Here is a 19,149-nt window from a genome sequence, read left to right as displayed (position 1 = left end):
GTTACGTCTTCAACAATCCAGTTCAAAAATCACTCCGACTACTACTTGTAGGTTTTTTTGTTTTTTTTTAAAGGGAAAAGAGGGGTTTATGGAGCTAAAGGTGTGGGTGGGGGGGGTGTCACATAAGGTCATGCGCCTCCACAAATCCAGAGAGCCACGCTTGTCGGCTCCTCTTCCTCTTCCTCTCCCTCGCTGCTTTTATGGGCTCGGCTAATTTGATCTTTTAATCAAAAGTACCCCTGAGGACGGATCCAAGTTCAGATGTTCAGGATGATTTAAAAGGTTTGCTGAGGAATGCTAAGTGGGTAAAACGGATCCAGGAACGGGGCCCGGGGGGGGAACCGCTTTGAATGTTTACGCTCTTACACTGTTACCTGCGGCGGCCGGGATGAGTTTCCTCCATGACATTTACCCTCCGCACGCTTGTCCTTGGCTTTGGGGAGCGGGTGTCCGAAAATTTTGGAAAAAAGCCTGATGGGACTATGATATGTCACGCCCTGTTTTTAGACCCATGATGTATTTTTGAACGATCAGGCGGGGCCGTAGGGATGACGAGATTGTTCCCCCAAAAAGTAGATGAAATGATTTTATAGCCGGCGTCGAGAGCGCTGTTTTCCCGCAGAGATGTTCTCAGTCTTTTTCAACATCCCTCATGTTTACCTTTTTTTTTTGCAAAGGAAAATTAGGCAAAAACTCAAGGCCAGGAAACGTCCCATCGCATTTTGAAAGGGACCCAAATCACGGGACGGATTCACTTTCGTTAACGTTGCAAAGATACAGCATTTAGCCTGCCGAACGGCGTAAACCTTAAAGTCCAGTAGATGGCGGTATAGTTCAATGCTGATTTAAAAACATAGGCCATCCTAAAAAAAAATGTATATATATATATATATGCTCAAAATATATACAGCAAGTAGATGTTATGGAGAATATTGTTACGCGTCATCAGAGTGTACTTCAGGCCTTTGTGTAGATCTGCGCTACAACAGCTTTACTTTTGAATAAAAAACTTCAAAACAGATTTCAAAATTTGTGTAAAGATTTTAGTTTGTGGGACAAAAAGACGTTTTCGATTGTTTCCCCGTGTTATTTCACTTCAGTATTGCAGCAGTAAGTACAGAGCAGCACGTCACACACACAGATGACATATATCCAGCGGGATATATAACTTTTTTTTTTTTTTTTTTTATAAACCAGGCCTTCGTCAGTTCATTTCACTTTTAGAAAACTCAAACGTTCACTCGGATGCTTTGGTGGAAGCAATCTTAACAGCGACTAGACTTTGACTCGCTTTGAAAGACTCCTCATTGGAAGAGACTGTCAGAAGCGTCTTCTGTTATCTGGTACTTTATTTACTTCTTTCACCGTCATCTTGTTTCATCTGACAGTTTATCACATGAATTCGCTGCGACTCGAGTCGCTTTTAAGTTGCGTCTTTGCGCTGTTTTCACCCTTTTGATTTAGATCCCTTTATCTGTTTTCCCGCGAGGCGCTTTTTTTGTTTCTTTGTCACTTTTGCTTGCGACATAAATAAAAGTGATGAGCGTTATTGCACTCAATGTCCGGAAAAATCTCAGAGGCTGTATCCTCTTTGAAAAAATAAAACCCAGAGATCTGAAGCGGCAACGACGGCTAGCACCAGAGCGATCCTTCGGGGGAGGAAGCGTTTCGGCGTTGGGGGGGAGACGGGAGGTGGGAGGGGGGAGGGTACATGGAAATTAGTCATGGAGACGATAATAGGTTAAAACATTTTCCCACAGAGCCTCACTGGTGTCTTCAGTCTCCAGAAGCATGTGTGATTACGCATGAAAAAGCCGCTCAACAAAAATTGGACTAAAGACGATGTGTGAGCTTATTGACGGAGACAATATCTTCAGACAGACTGGAACTACACACACACACACACACACACACACACACACACACACATGGGTGATGACAAAGCAAATGCAGGCTGTTAACATCTCTTAATGCAGAACAATCACAGGTGAAGGCAAATAAACTGCGCCGAATGAGTCGCAGTGCGGGTATAATGCGCCGTAAGCATCCCCGCTTACAAACGCGCGGCGACAGAATAACGCGTCGCCGTGAGTTTTTAATTGATGATTTCAGAGTTAAATCGACGCGTTTTAATTTAACGGACGAGTAAAAGCTACAATGGGCGCAAGCACGCACACCTCCAGAGCTCGTTCGTCCTCCGCAGCAGGCTGCGTGACCGTCAATGAAAGCGGCATATGTTATGTAAAATGAGCGTTTGTGTGTGTGTGTGTGTTGAAAAACGTGACGCCGCTCGTTGTTGACAGTCCTGAAAATATCGTAAGTTACCGGAGATATGAAAAAAAAAAAAAAAACACACCGACGGGCCGCGTACAGACGTATTTAGTTTTTAGATGCGGGACGAGTCGCGGATGACCCGAAGCCGGTAAGCAAACGGATGTCACTGAAGAGTTTTTGAACGAAGGGAATAAACGCCGCAAAAAAAAAAAAAAACGGGCATCCTGATTGACAGCTGGATCCGATGTAACCGTGTTTAACGAACGCATTTCCATCGACCCGCCAGAGTTCCAGTAGAGCGACTGGACCCGAGTTATATTCAGTACAGCAGAGCCGCGTAGTCAGAGGGGCCATTTACGGGCCATTAACGGGCCCCTGGTGTCCACCGTTCAACGGCAGCGGACAATATCCGCACACATTTAATCACTCAGCGACGCAATAATTCATCTTGAGTGACAGAAGCTGCACACATGCAACATGTACAACTTTTCTTTTCCTTTTTTTTTTTTTTTTTTTACTCACGCCCTCTCAATTATTGCTCCGTAATACGAACCGACATTTACGTCAGCGAGGGGAACTCTTAACCGCGCACGTGCAAAACGCAAATAGCTGCTTCGCATAAACGTACGACAAAAGAGCATTTCACTTCCCAAGGGACTCGTTATTTTTTACGACTGTGCTATTAATGGGCGGCTGGCGGAGGAAATATCTATCGACGTTAATATACGGCAACAAAAACAACAACAAAAAGGTGAAATATCGCAGCTCATTATGTAATTCTACATGATTGTCTCCAAAGATTCAGTTTATACGTTTATCCATCCGGCATCGGATCTAAACTGAACTATCTAAACCAGTGAAACTGAGGAAAGTCGCTCGAACTACCAAACTACTGCATGGATTATATTTCCATAGCTACTTTAAACACGTAATTATCAAATTTGACCTTTTTTTTTTTTTTTAAATCGGTTCAAGCTGAAAAATGTGGACTTTATCTACAATATTTTACCTCCGATTGTCATTTACTTATCAGCAAAAATTCACCATCCAGGAAAGCTCTGATGGAAATAAAATAAAGTAAAAAATGACAAACTAATAAACCCATTTTTGCTCAAATTCAAACCCACTTGTCTAAAAGTGTTTCTAACAAAAGTGAACAACAAATAGTCTCTGGAGACGACTCGTGTCCCAATTACAAGCTTGGTTTGACTTTCCGCCAGCGAGCCGGCGAGAGCGGCGGCCAGTCGCTCTAATCACAACGGAGCCTTTGTGAACACGTCGCCATTGAACGCATCGTACTCGTGTTCTTTCGTTTTGCTGCTGGATGCCAAAGGGACAGACACCCAAAACCAAAATTTTGGACCGTAACAGATGTTGTCGCTAATGAGTGCTTTCTTTAACATCTTAAACATGATGGCAAACAAAAAACACATCTATAAAAAAAAAAAACAAATAAAAAAAACAAGGTAAAAGAGGTGGTTAATAAATCACTCTTTTTGCATTTAATTCAACTTTGAATCGCTGTTGTCTAGATTTAAATTCGTTACGGTAGCATAGCTCTTAAGAAACTTTTACAGTCGTAGCTGTGGGGCAAATATGAATTGTTAACTTGCATGAACTTTATGAATTTGCAGTAATAATTACACCAAAGGTAAAAGACACATCCAGAGACTCACTCATACGCAGCAGTGTGACGCTGACCCATAAATGCAACACCTGCCCCTGATTTTAACACCTTATTTCATCCGCGGTGCTTAAAATAAACTCATAATTTAGTGCCAATAAAAGAGTATTGTGTGTGTGTGTGTGTGTGTGTGTGTGTGTGTGTGTGTGTGTGTGTGTGTGTGTGTGTGTGTGTGTGTGTGTGTGATGCATCTGGCAGCGACACAGTGGGGGGTCATGCATCTCCACGCTCAAGTCCCATCACCACAGAAGCTCAACCGCTTCTGTGTTTCTTTCATCTCGGAGTTTCTTACCCTCCTCCTCCTCCTCCGGCTGGTCTGAACGAGCGGAAAAGAAACGATATTTTGGCGATGGTGATGACGGTGAGGATGACGAGGGTGAGGATGAAGAGGATGGTGAGGATGGGGATCTACGGACAGTTACATCAAGGGGACACGTAGACAAAACCAACACTGTGTGTGTGTGTGTGTGTGTGTGTGTTTGTTTCTTACCCTTCGTGTCTGAAATGAGAGAAAAGACGAAAGCGTATCAGAAAATTAAACAGAGAGGCTTTTATATGAAAATATTTGTTTTTCAGCCGTAATTCCAGTGAACTGTAAAGGAGCAGATTACTGTATGCAATAAATTGGATGACTGGAGCACAGCTTGTGGGCCCAGATTAGATGTCGTGAAGGCAGTAACCAGCAGGGGCTGCTGCAGCCTTATCGCCCTCGGCTGCTGCAATTAAACAACAATTATGTAATTTAATTTGTACATCCTCATTATTTCATATCGAGCAACACCAGCAGCAGCGGAGCGTTGTGGATAGTCACGGCTTTAAGAGCCTGAGACTCGCTAAACTGCTTCAAGAGACGCATCTTGTGATCCGTATCCTCCGGAGACAATAACTAATAATCACTTCTTTACATAACTGGAGGGGGCGGAGGAGGAGGGGGGGCTTTGTTTATCACTCTGTTTATCTGAGTTGTAAACCATCATTCTCCATCATACATTTATGATGAATGTGTATAAATGTGCTTTCTGATAGTTTTCAGCTACACACGCGCTCTTCCAAATATAAATATATATTCCAGAAATAGAGATCAGACACCCTTTTACATAAACACGTACAAAAAAAAATACACTTTTAAATAAACAGTTTCATTTTAATAACATAAACACAGATTGAGAAGTACCCCGCCGCCGCCGCACAGGGAAACTACACTCGGGGAGCCGTGCCTTTTTGTTGCACCTTCTCGATTTTCCGTAGGGTTCGCCTCTGGCAGAAAGAGGGAATATTGGATTTGAGCAGGGGAGTAGCGCACCATTTAAATGAGCCACGGTTTACAGACACAGCGGAGCCGAGATAAATATAAGTACTTTTTTTTTTTTTTTTCAGAGATCATGAGGAATAATTGGGCTTAAAAAAAAAATTCTGAAAGGGGCAGGCCTCAAGACAAAAATGCTTTTGATAGGATAAGTACATCAAAGTTCCAGGATCCCAGATCTGGGTTACTTAAGAAGCTCAAGGGTGTCTAATGAGATGGCAGATTAGGTATGAATTTCTGTCTGCCAGACAAACTAAAGCGCACACAGCTGCACAGTAATAACTCAGCTACAGAGGCAGTCACGTTTTAACCGCCGTTTTCAATAATTTGGCAGGTCTGCGCCCTCATTAGGGTCGCCGTTTAAATGTTTAAACCCCCCCTTTTCCTTCCCTCTTCGAACCACCACCAACAAGCCACAACTGGAGCTGCAAAGCGTCCCATGAGCCTACTTACCAGCGGGTCTTAGATATCAAGGTTTCGGCCTTGGCGCTCGGCTCGCGATCGCGGCCGGCGCACTATGTCTGGCACACTGGTGGGGAGGCAACACTTCTATTTTGGATAAAGGTTTGTTTTTCAAGCAGCAATCTGTTAATGTCCCGCTCTCAGCGCTTCAATTTGAGGATCTGTGACGCACCAGGCGGGACAACCTTCCTTTAGGTTCCCGGTGAACCGGCTATCCCGCGTCTCTGCTGTAAATCAGAGGAAAGTTGGTCGCCGGATTTGGTATCGCTGCGGTATTTCCTTCGCTGTTACACCTTGATGTTCGGTAGCGGGGACTTTTTATCTCTTTGTTTTTGAGAAACAATCGTCAACCGAGAGACACAACCCGGGCATTGAGTAACTGTTATGATTAATAATATAACCATTTCACCAAAGACGAGTGAACGGTTTTTTTGGGTTTTTTTTTAAACGGTCCCGCTGGTGTCTTCCTACTCTAAAAGGAATATTACAGTGTCAGAGAGGAACATTTCGTATGAAAGAGACTGCTCGTGAATGCTAATCAAGCAGTTAGCATAACATGTAAGTACAATAAAAAGTATTTGCTCAAAGAAGAGTGTCGTGTTCAAAAAAAAAAAAAAGTTTTTAGTGTATTTGTAGTTTTTTTTTTAAAAGACCAAAAAAAGTGAAATTATTCATTCCCTGACTAAAAGCTGGTCGTGTCGAGCTTCCTTAGATGTAAAAGTTTCAGTCGTCATCGTGCGAATGCGCCGTCACGGCTTCATTTATCGTCAGCGGAGCGGCTGCACAAAAATATAGGATCTCAAATAAGAGTTTTGCTTCACCGGTGTCAAGATATGAGGGAACGATATTCAGAAAACTCTTGTCACTGTGGCTGATGCAAAATAATGCAGTCTCCAAATTTTTTTGGAAAACTCTCGAGAACAAAAACAAAATAATCTGATGAACTGCAAAAAAATAAACAGACCAGGTTTGATGAGTAAATTTCTTGGAGATGCTTGAAAAAATAAATCAAATTCATATTCCAAACTGATCTTTTCCTTTAATGAAAACTTGAAAATATGACGACGAAACACCGTAGGCTACTAAAAAAAACCAGAACATACAAGATCTTTTTACAATGCAGCTCAGCGTGAGGAGGCAAGATACGGAGATGGCGGCAATCATTGTGCATTTTCTTCTACTTCCAGCAACATTCTTTGTGCAGCAAATTGAGTTTCTGCAAAATCATTTTTAGACCGTCAAGGTCACCGCTGACTACGCTGGGATTTTTATACACGTTATTAAGATCCGCCTTTCATTTCTAATTTACAAACTTTCCTCGCTCTGTATCAGTTATTTTGTCCCCCCCCCCCCCCCCTTTAGGTAGCTTACAGTGAGCTTGGGGAACCTGGCAAGTGCTTGAGAGTTGTTGTTTTTTTTCTGTGTGTCCCAGGTGAAACATTTACGCAGATGTCTAGAGGGAAAAAAAAATAAAAATCCAAAGCAAATTATTACGCAACATCAAAAATACCACGCAGAGAAAATATTTAAAGCTGTTCAAGGCGCATTTTGTGTTGGCAGCTCCGAGTGGCAATGAGCGGTAAATGTCTGAGAAAAAAAAAAGAGACCAATTTGAATTTGAATACCCAGCAAAAACAAGGACAGTGTGTGATATGTAAAAGACACACTGAATGCATGTTTACAAAGGGATGGCAAAGGAAGATGGAAATAAAAAGTCAAGCAGTTGTGAGGCCGTCTGTTTAAGAGACGGTTTTGTAATTTGTGCTCATTAGTTAATAAGTTAAAATTACATTCAGTGGCTGCTTTTTGTTTGGATAGAGTTGTGCAACCAGAAAAAGGTCTACAGCAATAGCATATACATATAATACACATAAAATATGCTCAAAATACAACGTCGACCACACAAGAACCAGTTCTACAGACAAAGAGGGAGAATATATCCAGCAGGGCTTTTCTTTTAAAAGATTAATATAACACCGACATCAGTCAAAGAATCTCCAGTATCAGACCAGCGAGTCACCGAGGTGGTAATAATAGCATAGTCGGCATAGCTGTAGAGTTCTCTGAATATCTTGCGCTGTCCGCTTATTCACTGATTGAATTCTTAAAAATAGGAAATGACGGTTCAGTACCATTGAATTTGGCATTTGTAGATTTGGTACTTAGCAAGTAAAAATATAAGATTTAGATTTAAAATATTTACTTCATTTTTTTTCATCTTACTATACAACGCACGAAAGAAAATATCTAATTAAAACAAACAAAAAAATGTAATTACCGCCTAGGGTAAATTTGGCGAAATTCCCTCCAAAAATTGTAAAAACGGGTAGACGTGGGGTTACAGTGACTTTGGACTTTGATCTTTTGACCACCGAAATTTATTCGGTTCATCTCAGAGGCCGGGGGAACCTTTGTGCCAAACTTGAAGAAATTTCCTGAAGGCGTTGTAGAGATATCGTGTTCACGAGAACGGGGGGCGGATGGACGCATTTCTTTCAAAGGATGAATGAAAATTGGGACAAAAGGGAGACTCAGCGGGTCACAATGAATATTTGTACCTCATTTTGCGCCGTCGCATCCGATAGTTGTCCAGATATTTCACTCTCCATCTTCCGGAGGAAAAGTAGAGAATCGCAAAGTTTCTTGACCCGAGATCGCCTGAGATATTCGGGATAGTCGAGATATTTCAGTTTGGACCTCAGAGGTTGAACTGCACGACAGCCCAATCTATCCTTAGAGCTGAACTCCAGCAGGGCTGGTTGTACTTGGGGAGGACAGGAAGCTGCACTCTGCTTTAAGAAAAGAAGGGCAGACTGTAACCCCATACCCGACGATCATATTTAATTCGGGGAGATGCGGCAAATCTGCAGCATCTCAATTAGTGGAGGTTAGTGACATTGTTCTCTGTCGTAGCGCCGCTGTGCGATCCAGGCCGATAAGGTGGGTGTATTTTTACAACCAAAAGACGATTTTATCCTCCTGTAATTATCCATGAGTGACCTGTTTCTCCTTCAGGCCGCGTCACGGGATCTTCCCTCCCGTTGGTGTTAGCGCTTTCCTCCCGTCGCATCTCCGTCTGTCCCGCCCCGCAAAAGACGCTAAGTCGCAACCAAGCCCGACTTCAACCGCCTGCGCTAATCCTGCAGGTGATGCTCAACTGATCCAACCTTCGCTCTCGTCACCATCCACGCTCCTCTCTGGCCTAGATAAGTTCCCTCAACAGACGTCTGTTTCCGTGTCTTCCAGGTATCCGTTAAATGGATAACGTCTCTTTTTGCGCTCTCCGCTCCGTCTTCCCTTTTTTTTTTTTTTTTTTTTGCTTAATGCAAATCCGCAGTCTCAGCACTTTCTCGTCCCAACAATTTCTTTGTCCTACTTTAATCTGATTCCTCTCCTCTTCTGGGGGCTGAGCAGAATGGAGAGCAGGAAGTACCCGGCTAAAACTGGGAGAGAGAAGAACAATGAGCCGGGCCAACCGGGGTCAAGGAGCTGGAGGATTGGGTTCTTCAGAGGAGGAGATGAGACATAAGCTACACCGTTTATATTTAACGAATACCATGTGCGGTTGCTTGTTGACACGGGATTTTATTTACTTGGTTTTCGCTGACCCTGCAACTGTCAATACTTCCTTAAAATACACTCATTACTTTGATACTCTCTGCAGTCATAATTATAGACCGTTTTTATTTCCAAAAGCTTATCGCTAATATAATTTTAAACTCTTGGATACTTTAACACCTGATAATATCGCTCTGGCCATAAACTGATTTTGTAATATAGCAGAAGTCGATACGTAGAGGGGATTTTCAGGTTAGTTAGTGGAGCGAAGCACTAACATTGCCAGGTGATGTATTTCTGACCATAGATACTAAAAGCGCTTACACGCCTGACTTATCAAGCTGATTAAAAGATAAGCATTCACCAAAAGCCATGTAATCTTCCATATATAGCAGGTTTACGTATTTAATTCACAATTTTGTGCTTTGAAGCGGTGTCGTTTTGTGATTTGGTTGTTGTACCATTTGTGAAGTAGAACTAAGTTCTTTGCATTTTATTAAATCTGCAATAACTTAATTTTTTTTGGTCACCTGGAAGCAGCGGAAACGAGATCTGAATACAAAACCTACATATTGTTCCTGAGTTGTGGTGCGGAATAATGGCTCTTTTTGCCATTATATCCCATCAGACACTTGTGTGAAATGTCTCATAGGGACCCTTGACCGATGATCTACGACCTTTTGACCCCTCAAATCTACTCGGCTCAACCTCGAGTCCGAGTGAACGTTTGTGCCAAATTTGACCACCAAAATGGAGTCTGTCGAGTTCAACCTTAAGCATTTGAAGAAATCCCCAAAACATTGCACGCACAAGTCGACGTGAGGTAGGAGTGACCTTTGACTTTTCATCTCCAAAATCTCATCAGTTCATTCTTGAGTCCTAGTTAACGTGTGTGCCAAATTTGAAGAAATTGCCTCAAGGCATTGTAGAGATATTGCTTTTAGAGGAACTGGTTGGACAGATAAACAACACGAAAACATTGCGTCTCCGGTTACGGCTGTCGCCTGCTAATTTGCTGTTTTCCTTGGATTTTCTGACGATAAGCTTTGGGGTTTTTATGGGTGGTGTCCCTTTTTTTGATCAGCCTTGGGATTACAGGGTTGGCGTTACAAAAAAAAAAAAAAAATAGATTGACAAGTAAAACCAGGGTCAAACGACAAAAATAACAATTCGGTGACTTGTTTTGTATTTTTGAGGCAGAGAAGCGTGTGATCTAACTCGAGACAGATCCGTTTTTCCTATTTCATCGATCCCATCGATACTGGCTTCAAAACAAGATTTAATATCAATATTGATACTCGGCTAGTGAGCCGCCCGCCACTATTGCCAACTATTAGCTTCCACTGCTAATGCACTCTTTATAGGACGTGAAACCAACAGCACCAGAAAGAATGTCTCTTTAGACAGTTCAGGAACTCGCAGGTTTTTTATTTTATTACTATTTCTTCTATTATGTTATTAGATATAATATCACATACAGCAAGAGCAGACCTTGATTTATCCATTAACATGCTCGAGATTTTACAATGAGGAGCAACAACCGGGATGTTTCTGTGCTGTTTTTGTGATGCAACCGGAAAACAAATAAGAGTAACTCTTTATAATTCTGATAAACGGTAAGTAGATGAACATTGCTGTGCTCATCCTCAACACAGTCTCTCTCTCTCTGTCTCTCTTGCGCTCGCCGTTTTGCTTTTGAAGGGTAACCTCTGTGGAATTCACTTCGTTAATCTCTCTTGACATTTCCCCGTCTTCCTGCTGCCTTACGTCTCCGGCTTGTTCAGGCAGTTAAGCCAAAGGAGTCAGGCCAAGCCAAACATTTGAATCTTGAAATCTTTCTCTCTGTCGTCGCTGAACAAAGCCCTAAAAAAAAAAAGGCGAGGGAGGGGGCGCGTACTTTCCTCATGCATTTAGTCTGAAAGTGTGTTTTGACGGCAGATACCGAGCAGCTGTCGCTTTAAGAACTCGGGGAACCGAAGCAGCCGCAGCCGCCGCCGCCGCCGCGGGAGGAGGCTCCCTCGCATGTGGTGTCGTTTGAAGGTGGAGGACTGCCGAATGCACGCAGTCACTTTAGCAGGTCTACAACCGTAAGCTATGACAACAGTAGAAGTGTTAACTAGAGACCGGGGCCGCCGCGGCCTCTCTCTGAGGGAGCCCGTCGCCAGTTGGTGGTAACATATTCCCACCGCTCAGACTCGGTTAACGCAGCCCGGTGCCCTTTTACACAACGATACCCGTCGCGCCGGACGAGCGTGTCGGGGGGGGGGGGGACGGACTGTGAGCTCGCGTTTCCACGTGTGTCTGTCAGCGCTGTAAATGTATATACAACGGATCCAACGAGCAGCCTGTTGCAGTGATAAGTTTACTTCTTGGAGTCGAGACTTGCTCATGCAGGCGAACCGGTTCAAGTGAAACCTCAAAGTCCCGGAGCCAAAGGATCTTTCTCGTAATGCATCTCATGATACATCCGTGCGTTATTTGTGTCCTTCGTGAGACGTGACGTTTCCTTAAGATGGAAAAGGGTTATTTTTGAAAGGGATGGCAAATCAGAGAATCTGACTGAAGAGAGCCCCGCCCCAACCCCTCACCCCCCTCCCAACCCTAGAAAGGTAGACTTTAAAAAAAAAAACTGTTCAGATCTCAATCGCGCCATCTGTGCATCGTGACGACATCAGACAAATCTCACGTCAGTGTGTCTATAGTCTATAAAAGTTGATTCTCTCATCTGAGGAAGACTGATTTCCACAGAAGTAGAATCGACTTTGAGATTTTAGAGTTGATATTCAGATGGTGTCTCTCTCTCTCTCTCTCTCTCTCTCTCTCTCTCTCTCTCTCTTTTCTTTATGGGCAATTTTTTTCAGCATTTTCACCCTTTGTTAAAAAATGTTGGGAAACAGAGCAGAGGAATGACTTGAAGTGAAGGTCTGCCCGGTTAGGAATACAACCGGGAACTTACTGCTGACATCGTCTACACCAGGAGTCTCTGTCCTTTTTCCTCCGAGAGCCACTTTGACAACCAACCGTGACCGAATATTTAAATAAGGACGGGGTTTTGTTTTTTTCAGATGGACTTTCAGAAAGAGAAAAAAAAAGAAAAAAAAGGGAACGACAGATGACACGATAACGACTTGTTAAAAACAATTATTGACTTTGTATTTAACGAGAGAAGTTGAATGGGAGTCTACGGAGCCGGAGGCTTTTTGGAGCCGGCCTCTAGTGGACCTCGGTGGTATTGCACTTAATGACTACTTCCGTATTGGCCTCACTTTTCTGACCTGGAAGCGACGTCCACTTTTATATGCAGTCTAACTGACCACGTGGTTTTTCACGAGGCAAAACGTGACTCTGAGACAGACTGACGGATCTATTACACACTTTGGTGTCAAAACCGGTAATCGTTAACCACTCCGCTGTCGTGTCGTCTTGGTTTTTCTTTTTGAGGTTGCGATAAACGAAAGAAAAAGTCCTAAGAGGATTCGTTTTAGAGGAGCATCCATTGGTCCGATTGTCACTTTCTAAAGTCTGAAAAAGTAACTCCAATAATGTCACCATCACTGGTAACGCAACACCAAAAAAAATTGGTATTGGAACCACGTGACGGAGGGCGGCGTTGTGTTTGCACGATATTCAAATATATATCTGAACGCAGAATATCGGCGGCGGCAAGGGGGGGGGCAAAAGGAGGGGGAGGGTTTAGGAAGAAGATTAATATTCAAATAGTCTATTTATAAATGGGAGCGTGTGGGTGGGTATCAATGGTTATTATTGGCACTTGGCTGGCATCCACGCTGTGGGGGGGGGGGGTCAGAGCGTGCCTGATGGAGTTTCACCGTTTTATGACGAGGATGGAGGTCGGCGCTGTCGGCAGAATCAGGGTACACTTAAGCCTCTGCCCTCCCCATCACTCCCCATCACTCAATCATTTGCCAAGATAATTTGACAGCGTTGATGATCTTCCTCGCAGCTGTACGGCGCGCTGAACGGAGCGTCGCCCCGTCGGAGGAGGAGGGGAAGGCTGAACGGGATGAATCCGGAGTGGCAGCTAAAGAGTTGCTTTGTGACGGGCTTTTTTTTTTTTGGGGGGGGGGGGGGGGGCATCAAAGACAGCAGATATTCCAGTAATTCCAGCGATTGCTCAGGCCGGAAAATAATAAGCAGCGCGGCTTTCTGTGAAATCCGTTTCCTGACACAGATTTAAATTAGGTCACCTTCAAATTTAAAAAAAAAAAGATCTTTTGTTTCACTGGCACGAGGAATAAAAATAAGCGGCAAAGTGTGGCCAAAAATGTATTTGAAATGTAAACTGAAGATGAGTTACAGCTCTCGTGGGGCAGATTGATTTTATTGTTATTTTACGTCGGATTTTATTTTTACGTTGGTCTCCGAGCTTTTCTGATGCACAGAAACTACTTCCAGCGGTTGTTGATTTGGATTCATGAAGTGTCACTTTTCTTCTAAATAAAAGCAGGTTTTTTTCTTCTGCCTGCTGAACAGGAACTCGCATTTTTAACCGAGCTGTAAAACAGGAGAGGTCTTTGCAAATTTGGATGACCTACTTTTTGTTTTTGGCTGCTGAGATTCAGCTAGTCAGAGGAAGAATAAAAAAGGAATATTTTTAATATTTTAAAGGATTTTTCTTTCTCCTGAACCCAGTCTCCTTCAGACTGTGTCCTCTATCTTACGTGGCTCAAACCATTTACAATATATCTTAATTATCACGTTTTGTATTGATCATAATTAATCAAACGTAGATTATGATTATTGCTTTCAAGACAATGAGAAATGGTTGATTCATTACAGATGACTGGTGAAACTCGTCATTGTAGATCTTTTTGTGACGAGTTTATTGGTTTCGGGTGACGAACTGTGATGAACTCACTTCACAACTTGCTGTTTATGAAAAACAGGCAACAGAAATCCGCCTTTAATTTACCGCCACCAGCCTCTCAAACGCTCCTCCATGACAGTAGACTGATGTGACCAAAAAAAAAAAAAATTATAATATCGAAGGTGTCAGCCGAGAGCTGTCACATTGGCCGAAGACCGAGGACGATCGGCGGTTCGGTCGGGTTCCTCCGCCGTCCTCTTTCCTCCAGAGCTGGCGTGTGATTTATGCGCCGCTTTATTATCGCTTCATCATCTCGAGCTCAGAAAAACCAAGAACCTTCACGGAGACGTTTCCACGAAGGGCCTGAAGCTGCCGAGGGATTCGCCGCGCCGCGCCCGCGGAGGCCGCGTGAGAGTCCATAACGCCGGGTTATGGTGATGATGATAAGAATTATGACTTGTTTGGATCCCCCCCACCACCACCACCACCACCCCAAAACCCCACCCCCTCCCGCCTCTTCGCCATGTGTGAGAATGAAGATTTATGGCAGAACAAGGGAGGAGAACGGGAAGGATTTGGTAATAGAGTTGAAAGAGGAATAAAAGGAGGCGTGCGAAGCCGAAGATTAGATTTTATAGCGCTGCTGTAAGCTCTCCTGACAATCTGAATGAATTGTCATTATGCAAGTAAAGCGGCCTCAACATAAGAAAACAATCGCTAAATGCAATTCTAATTTAGGGATGAGGAATCTGTGGTGTTCGGTAAACAAAGGCGGCTTTAAGCAGCGCATTAAGCTGTCATCCACTTCAGCTTTTCCATTCATTTCCTTTTTGTCTTCCAGCGCGCTTCCAGAGAGGCCGCGGCCTCGTCGGAGATCGCAAGAGGAAGCTTTTCGGAAAAGAAGAAAAAAAAAAACGTGGGTAAATTCTTGGTGCGGATCCTCCGCGCATCGCGGCGCTCGGCTCGCGTTTAGAGAGCCTTTGTTAACGATACATCGGGGCTCGGATAACTTCTCACGCTCTCTTTGTGGGAGCTCGCGGCGCAGTTGCTCGGCCCTCCATCTGTCTGTAATCCATCAAGCGGCCGGTGCATACCTGTGGGAACTCGATGACGGCCTCGGTATGAGGTAACGCTACACTGGACCCACTGAGACGGGTGGGAGGGGTCGTCTAAGCCTCCTTCTACCCTGCAGCCTACAGGGGTGACAGCAGGGTTTAACCTTCCACTAAATAACTGCGACTATGCAAAAAAAAACAAGGAGGTGGACCTCGAAGATGTCCCGAGTCCGCCTCTCACATCTATGTAAGTTTTACTGAAGCTTACTTTTCTCGGCTTAAATTAAAGCCAGTGGCGAGACATCGGCTCATCTGCTTCGCAAAGCTGCCGAGCTCTTGTTGTATGAATTCTAGTCATTGAAATTCAAGCAGAAAATGTTTCGCAATTCAGAAAAAAACTGTTACAATTACATGTAAAAAAAAATATATATTAATAATCTTTTAAATGCAAAAGGCAAAAAACATCTGGCGGTATAAAACCGGGACGTGGCACCGGCCTGAGACGCTCGTTGATACGCAGCTTCGGGAAATCTTCAGGAGCCGCTCTTCTCCCAGGCTAACGCAGAACTGAGAGTCGCGTTTCCACGGTAACACGGCTCGTATAAATGAAAGGCCGCTTCGTTGTTTAAAATTGTCCCGAGGAGCATCAGAAGTCACTTTAAGAAGTCCGAGCGGGCGCCAAGCGCCTCGGCGTCGTTACACAAGTCGGCCATATTTTCCTGCTTTGAAAAAGGTGCCAATTTAAAATAATCAGGACGTGCGCGGCCTCGTGGTTACAACACGGGGGGAGTCGTGTGCGCCGTGTGATCGGCGTTCAAGTGGGTTTAGGTCATGAGAACGCCGTTGCTCGGCAACAGCAACGCCGTTGACGGCCGTGACGGACGGGAACGATGAGGCCGTCGGGAACATCAACATCTTCTTCCAGACACGTTAATCGAATTCAGAAGAAGGAGGCGCGTCTGGATTAGAGACGCTGGCCGCTGCCAGTTCAACCGGTAATTAAAAAGTTGGGTCTAATAAAGTGTAAACTCGCCGCCCCCCCCCCGCCCCGTCTCCAGAGGTGTCTCTACCGGGTTCCACGAAGCCTCGGGACTATTCTTGTGGCTGTTTATTGGGATGCGTGCTTCCTCCTTGATCGCCTCGGCTTCTAGAGTCCCGGGGCGGCAGAGAGCAAGACGCCAGCGGGCGAGTCACATCATGAAGCTGTCACCGGCTGAGCGACAGGCGGCGGGAGGGGCGGGAGGGGGGAACCAAAGCTGAGAGAGCACGATGAAGTTCAAGAGAGGGGCAAGCGATTTCGGGGACGGGTGGAAACACAAGAACAAGAGGAGGCCCGAGAGAAGACAGTAATGTGGTGTTAGGAACTTAATATGTGTGATGTCAGCGCTGCGGATCGGGCGACACATTGGCGAGATATAATGAAACGCAGGGATGGAATTACTGCGTGACAGGAGAATGAAAACGGGACGAGTCTGAGATTTCACCTCATCGGCGAAATAATAATAATAATAATAATATATTGAGATATCAACACAAAGCAAACACACTTCGTCTCTTTGATCACGCGTAACGAGAGATTTCTTCACTTCTAACCTTGAACATTAAAAACGTCTCCGTAAGTGTGCCGACTTTTGCCCCTTCAGCATTCCTGCTTTCATCGACTTAATGAAGCCCGAGAGGATAACCCAACCCCAACCCAACCCCACTCCCCCTCCTACGCCCCCCCCTCCCCACACTCAACACATTTGTCCCCCCCCTTAAGAGCGACTGACATCCGCGATCGCGACCGTTAACGGCTCGCCTCTCGACGCCATCATTTTATTTTGAAATATCTAATGAAATAAGAGAGAAGTACAAACGATCATATTTCACCCTGAAAACATGATAAATATGTTAATCTGTAATAACGTGTCTGTGATCTTTGCCGTTTCTGCCCTCAATTGTTGAACAATACTTTCCTCGAGAACATTGTGACGGAAAGAGAGAGCAGCAGATTAAAGACACCAGCTAATGAAAGCCACGACTCGTACCACAGATTACTGCTGCTCAACAGCTTTCGCAAATCCTGTCTTCATCAGAGGTTGGTTTTTTTTTTTTTATTGGCGGGAGGGAGGAGGAGGAGGGGAGGGGGTAAAATAGTAAAAAGAACAATCTTGACATGGTTTCCCCTGAAGAGTTTTGATTGTGTTGCTTTATTACAGGTGGACTAATAAACTGCTAATGAACTTCTAAAAGCTCAGCTGGGATGCATCATGATGCAGTAACGCAGTAACAGCCTCATTTATCCAACACTGAAGAACGAGTTAACAGTTTGTCCTTGTTTTGTTTGTTTGTTTTTTGTTTTTTTTTGTTTTTAACACATCTGAACATTTAAATTTTACACTTTTTATTCTTTATTTCTAATCTGTGAGTTTCCTATAATAATCCGGCGGGATGGACCGGCTTACCTGGCTTCTGGGGCTCAGGCATGTCTGTCTGTCTGCAGTGATTCCTCTGAACGCGTCCTCCTCCCTGCTTGTGAGTAAATCTGCCCGCATTTTATCCTTCATCCCCTTTTTATGACCTCCGCCAAACCTCCGCCTCCCCTCCTCCCCCATCCCTCCCTCTCCAAGACACACACACACACACACACACACCCCTCAACAAGGGGGGACGAGAGTGACAACGGTGGTTACTTGAAACCTTGGCAGGATCTGCGGGGGGTGGAGGGGTGGTGGGGTGGAGGGGGGGCGTTGAGGAGCAGAAGGAAGACGCCGTGAGCGGTAAAACCGGTTCGAAGCCATAAGAAGAAAAGTCCGGCCCTCGGGAGAAGTCGCCGGCTGATTAACTCGTGAGGCGCCGGAGGCCGAACATTAACGAAGTGACCGATGCTAATCGGCCGTGATTGACAGCTTCGCTCGGGGATGCTGCGGCGGCCGAACTCTGCCGATACGTTTCGGCGTTATTCGCCGGGGAAGGGCGTGAGAGAGCGAGCTGAAAACACGGGAGACACTTTCCGCGCCAAGAACCCGAACTTTGTTTATATCTAAACTTGATTTGGATTTGTCGCAGAAAAGACCAGAAACCATCAGGACGGATCAGAAATGGTGTTTCTGGGGTCGCAATCACGCTTCTGCTTTCTGTCACGATCTGATGCGTCAATATGGAGAAACGATAGACGGGGGATCTTCATACCGATCAAACGCGATCTGCCCAAAGAGCCTCGCTTTCATTCTGCAACGCAACACGCCGACGGTCATTAAATGCATCGTGTTGAGTTAACTGCCGGCATCATGCGTGCTCAGCATGTGTTTTACTTCGGGGAACAAGTGTTGGCTGAAGTCTTCAGCTGCGGAGTGAAAGAGCGGCCCGGCGGTCGCTGAGACGTCCTCCGAAGTAACGACCTCTCGCGCAAGTAGACCTTTTTGGGCAGGTAGCTTTTTGGTTTTTTTTGTCGACTCGCAGCTACGCTGGGGGCGCGTGTACCTTGCGACAGTGTTGCCATGACAACAACGCGCAGGCTGGTGGAAGTGGTGACGGACAGAATCTGAATCGGAGGCGTCGTAACGCTCACAAACCGACGGCTGACGAGTCGGCGCTTGGTGTATCAGTAACCTCGAGGTGGCAGTTGATTTTGAACTCAAGTTTCACCCCCTTCCCTTTCCCCTCCCTCCCTCCCTCCCTCCCTCCCTCAGCTCAGTAATGTTTGCTCAGTGTCTTGCCGACGAGGACCAATGAGAGCGAAGCAGCAGCAGTTGTTGTTTGGGAGCTGTCAACGGGGGGGGAGGTCACTCAGGGATGCCAGGGACAAAGTCGCATTCGGCGGGAGGGAGGTCGCCGACCTCATTTCGCCTTCTGGTGTTCGTCGCGTGTTGGTGGAATAAATATGTTGAGCAAAATGAAAACGTTTTGGTGATCGAAGCACGGCACCGGCCTTTTTCTTCTCAGCCAACAAATGGAAATTACAAGACATCAGTGTTAAATTATGCATTTAATAAGCGTT

General features: G+C 44.9%; 1 protein-coding gene across 1 annotated transcript in view; it reads right to left on the bottom strand.

Moving 5' to 3' along the window:
* The window catches only part of mybpc2a (myosin binding protein Ca), a 41,796-nt gene extending 24,124 nt beyond the window's left edge, over nt 1-17,672 (bottom strand). The window contains exon 1 of the mRNA XM_069708972.1: nt 17,615-17,672. Within this exon, the coding sequence (XP_069565073.1) occupies nt 17,615-17,636 (22 nt within the window). The 5' untranslated portion in view covers nt 17,637-17,672. The remainder of the gene's footprint in view (nt 1-17,614) is intronic.
* Nucleotides 17,673-19,149: the final 1,477 nt, after the last annotated feature.

The sequence above is a fragment of the Brachyistius frenatus genome, unplaced genomic scaffold, assembly GCF_029030835.1.
Source record: "Brachyistius frenatus isolate BFR_SWC_R1_liver_20210118 unplaced genomic scaffold, ASM2903083v1 Contig_80, whole genome shotgun sequence".
Lineage (NCBI taxonomy): Eukaryota > Metazoa > Chordata > Actinopteri > Embiotocidae > Brachyistius > Brachyistius frenatus.
This window is presented reverse-complemented; position numbering and strand designations above follow the sequence as displayed.